The 12,794-nt window shown below is 63.5% G+C and overlaps 1 protein-coding gene across 1 annotated transcript in view; it reads left to right on the top strand.

Annotated features, from left to right (window-relative positions):
• The first annotated feature begins 8,378 nt into the window (after positions 1-8,378).
• The window catches only part of PDE4C (phosphodiesterase 4C), an 85,823-nt gene continuing 81,407 nt past the window's right edge, over positions 8,379-12,794 (top strand). The window contains exons 1-2 of the mRNA XM_075902919.1: positions 8,379-8,613; positions 11,653-11,729. Of these exons, the coding sequence (XP_075759034.1) occupies positions 11,688-11,729 (42 nt within the window). The 5' untranslated portion in view covers positions 8,379-8,613; positions 11,653-11,687. The remainder of the gene's footprint in view (positions 8,614-11,652; positions 11,730-12,794) is intronic.

Here is a 12,794-nt window from a genome sequence, read left to right on the forward strand (position 1 = left end):
TTCACTTCACAGGGGGCTGATTTGAGACCTGAGTCATTAAAACCCTAACGCAGGGCTACTCAACACGTGGCCCGTTTGCAGCCCACGGTGCAGTTTGGGTTTACACGGGACTCAACATGTGGCCGGCAGGTAGGAGCCTTTGAACATGGCCTCCACTGGGAACACGCTCCACAACAGCCAGGTGTCTCCCAGGTGGGGTGAACATTGAAAGTCACAAGCAGACGGGCTGGCTGGAACAGACGGGTACAGAGTGTCGGCATTTCTAGCCCCCAGGGAGGAGGTGCCGGGAGCGCTGAGGGATTGTGGGAAGTGCTGGCTGCTTAGCCGTGTGCGCAGAGCCTGAGAGGTGCTAACTGGCTCACACTGGTCACGTTTGGGTCCAGTGACATGGCTTAAGGCTTAATCTATGTATTCATGCCCGTCAGTGTGAAAGAAGCTATTTGCATATATTTGCATGTAGATGGAGCCATACATAGGTTGCGGCCCTCGGCATGTGCTGTATCGCTGTGGCCCCCGGGGCTTCCAGAGTCGAGTAGCCCTGAACTAACGTACCCGTAACGGCCCTCTATTGGCACATAGGGAATTAAAACCCGATTCACACGTCATATTTCTAACGTCGCACACAGGAATGCACAGAAATAGGATCTACAGATCCAGCAGATTGTGACTTGAAAATTGACATGTCACATGATGCATTTTGTATAAAGCCTCTTTGATGCATATGCATATTCATAACCCAATTATCATAAATCACGGGGGGAGGGAGGGTGACAGACAGCATCTATCCAGGCAGGGCTCTGCCGGGTTTGCGACAGGCGAGCGACAGCTCCAGAGCTGCAGGGCTCAGCACAGTGTTATGGGGACTGAGGAGACATTCGGGGGGTTGAAGGTCAGAGGGTGCCGGAGAAATATTGGCATTGGAAAAGGTTCAGAGAAGGACAACAACAATGATTAGGGGTTTGGAACGGGTCCCATATGAAGAGAAATTAAAAAGACTTAGAAAAGAGGAAACTAAAGGGGGGATAGGAAAGAGGTCTATAAAAGCACGACAGGTGTGGAGAAAGAGAATAAAGAAAAGTTATGTACTTGTTGCCACAAGAACTAGTGGTCACCAAATTAAATGAATAGGTCGCAGGTTGAAAACAAACAAAAGGAAATTTTTCTTCACTCAGGGCACAGTCAACTTGTGGAACTCCTCGCCACAGGAGGTTGTGAAGACCAGGACTTTAACAGGGCTCAAAAAAGGGCTAGATCAATTCATGCAGGTTAGGTCCAGCAATGGCTATTAGCCAGGATGGGTAGGAATGGTGTCCCTGGCCTCTATTTGTCAGAGGTTGGGAATGGGTGGCAGGAGAGGGATCACATGAGGATTCCCTGTTCTGTTCACTCCCTCTGGGGACCCTGGCATTGGCCACTGTTGGAAGACAGGATGCAGGGCTAGATGGACCTTTGGTCTGACCCAGCATGGCTGCTCTTATGTCCTTTGGGGACTCTGGGCCTGGGCCAGGCCCAGCATGTTGTGCTGGAAACACAGCCGTGCAGGTCGGCGTTTCCCTCCGGCTGGGGCCCGGGCTCTACCCCCAGCTTCCGGAGCAGCGTCTCAGAGCAGCCGGCCAGGCAGCCCCGGGCCGTGCCAATAGCAGGAGCGAGAACTAGGAATGAGCGCTGAGAGCGAAGCCTCCGGCTCTTCCAGACGCGTCTCCATGTCTACCGTGTCACATGGCTGGAGCTCCATCTTCATCCCGGGCAGGGTTCCCCGCGAGCTGGGTGCATGGCAGCCAGTATGGTAGGCGGAGGAAGGCCCTGCCTTCCCAAACGCCGGCCTGGCCCCGCCCACTCTCCGCCCCCAGAACTGCTGTAGGCGCACTGGGGGCGGAGTGTCCCTGCCCCCAGCGCCTGCCCTCCCTATGCTCCAGGGCTGGGGAGGCTGGAGCCACCTGCCCCCCCCCCCCCGCCCTGGGGCCAGGGAAGTTGGGGTTGCATGCTGCCTGCTCTCCTCCCCTCCCCGTGATGGTGGTGGGGAGGCAGCTTGGCTCCTATGTGGGGCGGGGCCTCAGCAGAAGAGGTGGGTCTGGGGGGCTGCCTCCCCCAACCCTACCTTCACTGACCGCCCATGGCTGGGTGCTTGTGGGTGGCCACTCAGGAGAGAGTCCAATGCTGCCCATCTGGTTAGCAGAGCGCCCACAGTGAGGTTTGTGTTTCTACGGGTGGTGCACATTCACACGTCTCAGCACACATAAAATTATTCCGCACACGAATGGAAAAAATATGCACGTGGGTGGAAAAGATGAGCCGGAATGCTGGCCCCAGGTGCCAGGTCCCCGACCCCCTTAGCGGGTACCAGGAGTTCTGGGGGCATGGGGTGTGGCTGGCTCCTTTCAAGGCCCAGCCATGGCACACAGCAGCTGTGCCAGCAGCTGCAGGCGTGTGACCCTCGTGGCAGCACGGCTGCTCCCACCACTGTGCTCCGAGGCTGGGAATGGCGGGGGAGCAGGGGGGCTGTCGTCTCTGCCCAGCTTGGGGGCGGCGGACTGGTTTCGTGGAGTTCAGTGACCAGGACAGGAACATGCCTGGCTGCTCACAGCTGGATTCGGGCAGTACATCAAACCAGGAGAAAATTAAATTTCCCCCAAGAAAAATCATTTGTCCTGGAACGTCGCTTTCATCTGGCCAAACAGCTGCTGTGCGTGGGGGCAGGGCGGAGCAGGAGGCTGGGAGGTCAGGCAATTTCCAGGTCCAGCGTCGGGGGGTGGGGTGGGAGGGTGTCTTATCTCTGGGGGTATGTCTACACTACAAAGTTAGTTCGAACTAACGGACGTTAGTTCGAACTAACTTTAATAGGTGCTACACTAGCGCTCCGCTAGTTCGAATTTGAATCGAACTAGCGGAGCGCTTAGTTCGAACTAGGTAAACCTCATTTTACGAGGACTAACGCCTAGTTCGAACTAGCTAGTTCGAACTAAGGGCTGTGTAGCCCTTTAGTTCGAACTAGTGGGAGGCTAGCCCTCCCCAGGTTTCCCTGGTGGCCACTCTGGCCAACACCAGGGAAACTCTATGCCCCCCTCCCGGCCCCGGACCCCTTAAAGGGGCACGGGCTGGCTACGGTGCCCGTGCCAGGTGCAAGCCTGCCAGCACCCAGCTAGCAGACCCTGCACCTGGCACGGCACAGAGCCACCCACCCGATGCCCCCCAGCCCACTCCCTCTTGCCGGGACCAGGCTGGCGGCTCCCGGGAGTTTGCCCTGGACCGCAAGAGGCGGGCACCTTCCTGGGCTAGTGCGGACATCGTGGACCTCGTCCACGATCTCCGCACTAGGCACAGGAAAGTGGCCGTCTAGGGCAGGAGAGCTGCCAGCCTGGCCACCCAGGACCAGGTGTGCATGAAAATCAAGGGGGTCCACTGAGACCCCCGACACTGAGCCCTGAGCTTACAATGGCTGTCCTGGGTCAGACCAAAGGTCCATCTAGCCCAGTAGCCTGTCTGCCGACAGCGGCCAACCCTAGGGACCCTGGAGGGGATGGACCGAAGACAATGACCAAGCCATTTGTCTCGTGCCATCCCTCTCCAGCCTTCCACAAACTTTGGGCAGGGACACCACTCCTACCCTCTGGCTAATAGGACTCCATGGCCCCAACCTCCATGACTTTATCTCACTTCCCTTTAAACTCTGTTCTAGTTCTAGCCTTCACAGCCTCCTGCAGCAAGGAGTTCCACAGGTTAACTCTTTGCTTTGTCAAGAAGAACAGCTTTCTCTTACTAGTTTGAAGCCTGCTACCCATTCCTTTCCTTTGGTGTACTCTAGTCCTTCTTTATGGGAACTCAGGAAGAACTTTTCTGAATGCACCCTCTCCACCCAACCCCTTCTTTTAGAGACCTCTATCCTGTCCCCTCTCCGTCTCCTCTTTTCTAAGCTGAACAGTCCCAGTCTCTGTAGCCTTTCTTCATCTGGGACCTGTTCCCAACCCCTGATCATGTTAGTTGCCCTCCCCTCTCCCAGCCTTTCTCTTCCCCTCTCCCACCTCCTTTTCCCACTCTCCCCCAGTTTTGTTCAATAAAGACAGAGTCAATGTTGGAAGAAACGTTATCTTTATTTTGTACATCAATAAGAAGGGGGGCTAGGGAAGGGTAAGTGGAAGGAGGTGAGGGAGGAATGGGGTACGAGCCCCCGATGGGGAGGACTGGGCTGGCTCTGCAGGCTTCTGGGGGTGGAAGCTCTCCTGCAGCCCCCCAATTACTCCCTCTCCCCAGATGGCAGCCTGCGGCAAGTGCAGCCGGGCTGATGGCCGAGTGGTGTGATGTGCCCAGTGTGGGCACTCAGGGCACTCCAAGCCAGAACTTCTTTGCAAGCGGGGCACCCCTGAGAACTGTGTGTCCGGGGTGGGGGTCGGGACCCTTTAAGCGCAGCCCTCGGCTAGCCTGAGACAGCATCTCCATGATCTAAGTCCTCCTTTTATGCCCTGCCGGCACTGCTTCCGGCCATCCTTAAGCCCTGTCCAGAGTCCACTCAATGTGGACTTACTAGTTCGAACTAGCAAAACGCTAGTTCGAACTAGTTTTTAGTTCTAGATGCGTTAGTTCGAACTAGCTTAGTTCGAATTAACTAATTCGAACTAAGTTAGTTCGAACTAGCGCTGTAGTGTAGACGTACCCTGGGTGACATCACACTCGGCAGGAGCTGGGTTACCTCCATGCCCGCCCCTCGCCCTGGCATGGGCAAGGTGCTGCACAGAGGGGCACAGGGACCAGGCCTCACAATCCCTCAGCTCACTGCTAGATAGCAACTGCGTAGATCTCCCTGTTCCCGCTGCCTCGGCTTGACTGCGTTGGGCTGCTGCTGGGCTGGGGGGAGACGGGTTTGCTCCTGGGCACTGGGGCTGGGCACTGTTATCGTCGGCTGGCCCTGCAGGAATCTCTCTGCCAGGGATCGTCACCCGTCTGGCTCACAGCGTGGTGCTCGCTCTTGTGGCCGGGAGAGTCCCTTGTGAGCAAAGGCTGCACAGAGCAGTGCTGGGGTCCTGTAGGGGGCGCTCTCAGCCAGGACGAGGCCACGCCCCCACGGGGCTCCCGGGTTCTTTGCTGACGGATGCTCCAGCTCCCAGCCCGTAATGCAGGGTGCCTGTATCTGCTCCTCCACAGCAGCTGCCAGGGCCCGGGAAGGGTCGGCCCCTCTGGGCAGCAGGCGCGAGGCTGGGCCCTTTGTGTCTGTGCGTTGCTGGGAGGGGGCTGCCACCTAGACCCACCAGCGCAGCATCTGTCTCATGCCCAGCAGCGCTGGCTGCCCTGGACTGTGTTCCTGGGCGCTGTTAAATAGCTGCTGGGCCCCAGCCCAGAGGAGGCTGCATTCCACTACTGGGGGAGGTGGGGGTGGGCAGGCCCTTCCGGGATTGAAAGGTGCTCTGGAAAGGGAGGGGGTGACTGTGCCAGGGCTGTGAGAAGGGCGCTCCCGTCCCCGCCAGCAGCCCTGGCCCCAGCTGCAGCGCTGCATCCCCGGGGCACAACCCGGCGGCAGAGCGTCGCCCACTCCCAGGCCCCCAGAAAGCGCCGCTGCCGCTCAGCTGCTGAGCAGGGGGCTCCCAGGGCCAACGCAGAGCGCCTGGGAGCGGAGAGACACTCACCCCAGGTGTCTCCTGCACCCGAGTCGTCGGGCATGTGCTGCAGCTGCTGTGGGGTTGCCAGGTGTCCGGATTTCTACCGCACAGTCCGGTAGAAAAATTCAGAAAATACCGGATGTGTGCAATGTCGGTATTTTCTGAATTCCCGGCTGGGGGCCGGACTGAAGGGGCGCGATTGGCGCTAGGAGCCCTGTGGTCACGTGCAAAAGCTGGGCAGGGCGGGGGCAGGACTCCCAGCCACTCCCCCGCCCTCGCCCGGCTTCTGCTCGCAACTAAAGGGAGGGACGTGGCCCGAAGGACTCTGGCTGTGGCCAGTGGCTGCACTGCCCCCCCCCAGGTCTGCTTCCTGCCCACCTTCCTCCGGGCCCCCCCACACCTTCCGTCCAGCCCCACGGCCCCCGACCTCCCCCCCCCAGATCTGCTTCACGGCCCCCCTTCCTCCCAGCCAGCCCCGTGGCCCCTGGAGACCTCCCCCACCAGCTGTTTCCCGCCCCGCCTACCTCCCAGCCAGCCCCGTGGCCCCTTCCCGGACAGTTCTCCCCCCCGCCCACGATCAAGTGTCTCCATTTTTTTGACAGGGTCTACCTGGCAACCCCACTGCCAAGGGTTCCAGGCCAGGAGCCTGCTGGTTGTCTCCCCGGGAAGGGGCACAGAATCCAGTTGCAGCGAGCCGGGCGGATGGGTCGGCTCCCAGGCGGGTGAGGCGCTGCCGTTCTGAGCCCGGCTCCAGCCCCGCGGGGCGATGTTTCCCCTCGGACAGAAGCTCCCTTCCCTGGGCGAGGCCCCCCGCACCTCCCCAAGGACCAGCCATTCCCTCCTCTGCGCACCCTGCCCCAGCCCCAGGGCAGGTGGCGTGTGAGCCCGGGTCGAGGGCGAATTCCGCAGCTCTGCAGCCGGCTGGCATGGCCCCGGCTCTGGGGCCAGGCCCGGGAGGGGCGGCTCTGAGAACGTACCTGCCTGCGTCTCGATGGGGCAGGCGCGCGGCTTCGTTTCTTTCCCCGTTAGCCGAGGGTCAGAGGGCCTCGGCCTGGGGGTCCCGTGATGGGCTTCACGCTCCCAGCCAATAGAGAGGCAGCCACGTCCACTCCTTCGCTTCCCTCCCGCTGGAAAATCCCCAAGGAGACGGCGTTGCCGGTGAGTGGCGTGGAGCCAAGGGGCTTTGTTAGCTCCAACCGGCCGTGGCAAAATAAACAGCAAGCAAAGGCCCGTGGGGACTGCGGCTGGTGGAGTCTGGTGGCCCCGAAGGGCCCAGCGCCCTTGGGTTGCATGTGGTCCCCAGTAGGGATGTAAGCGACTCGTCGACTAGTGATACGACGGCCTATCAGAGAGAGGCAGCAAGGGGGGGAGCAGGAGCCGGTGCTGGGGGGAGGCCGGTTTGCTCCAGCACCGTCTCCGCGGGGGGCAGGGGAGGTCGAGGCGCGGCGGGAAACGGCGCGAGGAGGGACTGGGGCTCCGTGACGTAGTGGGGGACGGTCCACTTGCTGGGCGCTAGTCTTGGGCTGTGCCTGACCCCTACTGGCCTCTCGGGAGAGGGAAGGAGTTTGAAAGAAAGGAAGGGGGTGGTCTGGGGAAGAGTCCGTTTTCGGCTGGGAGGAAATGAAGAGAAGAGACTAAGCTGAGTGCTGGGGGTGTGGGGGCCGGTGGAGTCTGAGGCTGCCTGGCCCTAACTCCGGTAACCACATCACGTCTGTGCTGGAGAAGCAATAGACCCGCTCTGTTCTACTCATCCGGCTGCAGACGGGGGGCGGGCTCGGGGGGTACCCGGTGCCACAGGCTCTGGTACGTTTCAACGGCTCAGGCGCTGCAGGGAGCACAGGACCAGTCCCCCACGGGCCCCGCGCTCCCTGCTGGGCTTCTGCTTTTGAACTGGCCCTTGCTCCGGCCTCGCGCAGCTCGAGGGGCAAGGCCAGGGGTGGTCCAGTTTGTCCAGCCCGAAGTGCGGTGCGATGGGGTGCGTGGGGATCCCCACACACGGACCTCGTCCACCCCCAGCCCGCGCACGGCGCGATCTGAAAGTGGCTCGGAGCCGGTTTAGTCAGAGCAGGGCCGAGCGCCGTGTGGACGCAGAAGTCGGCGAGGATTCAGCTGCAGTCCAGAGAGAGGCGGCTGAACTCAAGCTGCACTGGTTTCACTGCGCCAGGCTCAAACCCACCGTTCGTGGACCTGGGGCGGACGTGGGCGGGACATCCCCCTCCCCATTGGGGTGCCAGCTCACCCCTGGAGTGGTCGAGCCCCCTCCCGTCTCTGCAGCGCCGGCACCCTCACTCGCCGGGTCAGCGCCGCGGGCAGGAGAGCTCCGACCGGGCGCTGGGACGAGCCAGGAGGGCTCAGGTCTCCGGGCAGCGAGGCTCCGGAGACAGCTCCCCAGCCCCACCATGGCAGCAGGAGTCGCACCGCCGGGCACTTGCTCCAAACCAGGCCCACGCTGCCCCTGAGGCTCTCACACAGCTGGGCCCCAGCCGGGGCTCCGCCATGGGGCCTGGCAAGCCGCGGCGTGAAACACGAAAAGCTGAGCAGGCGCGTTAGGTTTGACTGACCCAGCCCCCAGCTGCCGCTGGCCCAGAACACGGGCCGCCAGGGCACCGGGCGCATTCATCCCTCGGCGTTTGCCGTCAAACTGGTTCAGCTCCCGGCCCCTCCTTGCGCAGGAAATTTTGCCCCGGGACAGAAATAAATCAAAGGAGGGGGAGCAAAAGTGGGAGCGCGCAGACAGCAAACACTTGGCTCCGGCTGCCGGAGCGGGGGTGGGCACGTGACCCTTTCAGTGACCGCAGCTCCGGGCTGTCGGCAGAGGGGGTAGCGGCCTGCTCCGGGCAGCGAAGAGTTAAGGGACCGCTGAGGAAGTGGAGCGAACGCTGTGTTAATATTGCTCGCTCCAGACGGTGCAGTTGCCCGCTGAATCGCATGCACAAGGGCACGCTTTGCTGAAGACTTCCCCTTTGCGTGCGCCGGCGGCCCCTGGCCGCCTTCGGAGTCCCGGCTCTGTGGGCAGACGCTCTGTGTGAGTCTCGGCGGGTGCGGGGCGAGTGCCGGCGGGCGGGGGGGAATGTGGCTTTTGTTAGAAACTCAACCGCGGGCAAAGCTTGTGCGTTGCCGAGCCTGCGGGGATGGGGATTCCTGGCAAGGGGGCAGGGCACGCAGCCAGGCCTTGTGCGAGGGCCCCTGGCGGGCTCAAGGTATAGTGGAGGGCAGTGGATTAGTGCGGTATGTGCCCAGCCCGTGGAGCGGCGCTGGGGGCGGTGGGTTTGTGTGGTACGTGGCGGCCCGTGGAGCGGCGCTGTGGGCAGTGGGTTTGTGTGGTACGTGCCGGCCTGTGGAGCGGCGCTGGGGGCAGTGGGTTTGTGTGGTACGTGGCGGCCCGTGGAGCGGCGCTGGGGGCAGTGGGTTTGTGTGGTACGTGGCGGCCCGTGGAGCGGCGCTGTGGGCAGTGGGTTTGTGTGGTACGTGCCCGGCCCGTGGAGCGGCGCTGTGGGCAGTGGGTTTGTGTGGTACGTGGCGGCCCGTGGAGCGGCGCTGTGGGCAGTGGGTTTGTGTGGTACGTGCCCGGCCCGTGGAGCGGCGCAGGGGGCGGTGGGTTTGTGTGGTACGTGCCGGCCCGTGGAGCGGCGCTGGGGGCGGTGGGTTTGTGTGGTACGTGGCGGCCCGTGGAGCGGCGCTGTGGGCAGTGGGTTTGTGTGGTACGTGCTGGCCCGTGGAGCGGCGCTGGGGGCAGTGGGTTTGTGTGGTACGTGCCCGGCCCGTGGAGCGGCGCTGTGGGCAGTGGGTTTGTGTGGTACGTGGCGGCCCGTGGAGCGGCGCTGTGGGCAGTGGGTTTGTGTGGTACGTGGCGGCCCGTGGAGCGGCGCTGTGGGCAGTGGGTTTGTGTGGTACGTGGCGGCCCGTGGAGCGGCGCTGTGGGCAGTGGGTTTGTGTGGTACGTGCCGGCCCGTGGAGCGGCGCTGGGGGCAGTGGGTTTGTGTGGTACGTGCCGGCCCGTGGAGCGGCGCTGGGGGCAGTGGGTTTGTGTGGTACGTGCCGGCCCGTGGAGCGGCGCTGTGGGCAGTGGGTTTGTGTGGTACGTGGCGGCCCGTGGAGCGGCGCTGTGGGCAGTGGGTTTGTGTGGTACGTGCCGGCCCGTGGAGCGGCGCTGGGGGCAGTGGGTTTGTGTGGTACGTGCCGGCCCGTGGAGCGGCGCTGGGGGCAGTGGGTTTGTGTGGTACGTGCCCGGCCCGTGGAGCGGCGCTGTGGGCAGTGGGTTTGTGTGGTACGTGCCCGGCCCGTGGAGCGGCGCTGTGGGCAGTGGGTTTGCGTGGTACGTGCCCGGCCAGTGGAGCGGCGCTGGGGGCAGTGGGTTTGTGTGGTACGTGCCGGCCCGTGGAGCGGCGCTGTGGGCAGTGGGTTTGTGTGGTACGTGCCGGCCCGTGGAGCGGCGCTGGGGGCAGTGGGTTTGTGTGGCACCTGGCCCCCTGCACCCTCCGCTTCCATCCCACCTGCCTGGCAGCCACAGGGAAATCCCGGTGGCTCTTCCTGGACAGCCGTCTCACCCTTGGCAGCACGCTGTCTGCTCCTGCTGGGCAGCGGCTGGCCTCCAGCCTGGGCCCTGGAGCCAAGAACGTCGCCTCCTCCTCCTCTCGCTGGAGCCCCAAGGAGCCCTCCTCCTGTGGGTCGGTCCAGCTCCTGGGGAGAGAGCAGCGGAGGCCTGTGCCAGATTGCCTGGCCTGCTGCCAAGCATGGCCCCTTCCCCGAGCAGGCCGGGGCCCGGAGCCGGCTGCATCGAGGCCCTTTGCCTTAGCGCATATTTTCTCATTCTCCCAGGCCTGGAATTTAATCTGCCCCGGGGGTGTGTGGAGGGGGAGGGCGGGCGGGGGAGATTTATGGAGTCCTGGGGCCGTGAGAGAGACTCCTGCTGAGCCAGATTTTTATCCTCTTCCTGCGCTGTGTTTGGTTTGGACAGGCGAGAGCCAAACGGGGCAGCGCTTGCCTGGCGAAGGGGTCCAGGGAGGCTGAGCTCAGGAGATGCCTCCCCCTCCAGGTCCTACATCCTCCCTCCACGCTCCCGGGGGCAGGGGATGGCGCCAGCAGCCCCAGGACCCGCAACTGCGAATGGCGTGAGACTTTGTCGCCTGGGGCCTTCCTGCAAGATGCTGGCGCAGGGAGCTCCCAGGGCAGCTGCGCGCTGTGGGGCAGGGTGCGTGGGGCCCGCAGAGGCCGGCACGAGGGGCAGGAGGGCGTCTCCATTCGCCTTGGAGCAACAGCCTACGCGCCCGGAGCAGCGTGGGGTGCTGGGCCCTCTCCTTTGTGCTGGGCAGGGCGTCCAGGCCTGCGGGGTCGGGGACCAGGCCCCGGGCTCCAATGGGGCCAGGAACCGCTGGCACCATCCTGCCAGGCTCTGCCCCACCTGCTCACTCTGCTGTTTGGGCCCCACACAGGAAATGCCTCTGACAAAGCCGAAGGTGACACCCTCTTTCCCCCCCCAGCCGCTGTGTCCCCTCCTGGGTCTGCTCTCTGGGGTTCGAAGCCAGAGGCCCAGCAGCTTGGCCAGGGGTCCTGCTGTGGGGCAGTACCGGCGCGAGGTCGGTTTCCACGCACGTGGCCCCGCGCTTGGTTCTGGGCCCTGCCTGCCCGGGCGGCGCGTCCTGCCTGACGTGCACCCCGAAGCTGCGGGCTGGCGAGGCCCCCAGCCCGCGGGAGACGAGGAGGCAGCAGCCGCGGGTCCATGCTGCTGGGGGAGCAGCCGTCGCAGCCCCACACGGACATAGCCAGAGCCCCAGGCCTGGTGTCCAGCTGCCGGCCTGGGCCGCAGTGCCCCATGCAAAGTAGACCCTGCGAATAATCACGCCGGCCCTGCTGCAGGGGGATGTTTCACCCTCCCCCCCACACGCCAGAGCCCCCATCCTCCTGGGCTCCAGGCCTGCAGGTCTGGGGGCGTGACTATAAAGAGCCATTCCCCGCCAGCCTGCCCTGAGCCAGTGGGGAGTGAGCCAGACCCGGCGCCAGACCCGAGGTGCCGAACGCCAAAGCCCTGCCAGCCCCTGACCCTCTCCTCTTCCTTTGGTGACAGGGGCCGGATCGGGGCCCGTCGGCGCAGGCGCCAGGATGCAGCGGAGTCGGACCGTTCTGTCCTTCCTGAGCATGGAGGTGAGCGCGGCGGGAGGCCGGCAGGGGTAGGGAGCCCTACGGGGGAGCCAGCCGGCCAAACGGGGTGGGGCTCGGTCACAGAGCTCTACCCGGACGCTGCAAGAACCAGCCAGACTGGGCCCTGGCAGGCCTTGGGGAGGGGACAACACAGCTGTGGTGCCCATTGGGCGTGTCAGCATCGTACCCCCCTGGCTGGGGGGGAAGGGGCCTCTGGGTCCCCGTGTTTGGGAGCAATGGTGCATGGTACCCAGGCGAGACCAGGGCACTCCTGCATGTATCCCTTTGGGGTCAGTCTGGGAGAGCCCCCTCCCTCCCTCAACGGGGGCAGACCAGCTCTTGGGAGCTGGGGGGCTCCCCGTGTGCGGCGCTGTCAGTCTCAGAGCTGGGGCAGGCGGCGAGCGAGGGCGGCCGGGAACCTCCCCAGAGCGGCGCTTCCCCCAGTCGCACTCGGCCCCTGCTGCAGGGAGGAAGGAAGGAAACTTTCCCCATGTCATGGCTTTGCTGACAAGCCACCAAGCGAACGTTCGTCCCCTGCACCAACCACCGGCCCCAGCCGCTCAGGGGACTGGAGGAAACTCGCTACAGCGCCTCCCTCCTGTCTGTCTCACAAGCCAACAGCGCCATGGGGGGCTGTGACGGCGCGTTGGGGGTCCCCCGTCTCCTGCACCCCGAAATGGCACAAACAGACTCCACCAGCCAGTGGAATTGAGGGTGGTTTATTGTTCCTCCAGCACAGCGCAGCACAGATGTAATCTGGTTACAGGAACTGGGGCTAAGAGGCCTCAGTGCCCCCCTTGAGATAGGGGAGTCCCAGCCCCCCTCCCCAGCTCCTTCTCCCCTGCTTTCCCGACAGGAACTAACCAACTCTCTTCCAGCCCTGCCCCCCAGCCAGGGCAGCATTCCACCTTCCTTTGTTCCTCTCCATGGGGGGTGTCTGGCCACTGGTTTGCATAGTGACTCATCCTGTTTTGCTGGGTCGTGGTACCCACGGCAGCCAGTGGGGGTTACCCCAGAGCCAGCAGCATAGAAACCAGCCAGGTACCCCACGTTCGTCCCCTGCACCAA

The sequence above is a fragment of the Pelodiscus sinensis genome, chromosome 19 (genome assembly GCF_049634645.1).
Source record: "Pelodiscus sinensis isolate JC-2024 chromosome 19, ASM4963464v1, whole genome shotgun sequence".
NCBI lineage: Eukaryota > Metazoa > Chordata > Testudines > Trionychidae > Pelodiscus > Pelodiscus sinensis.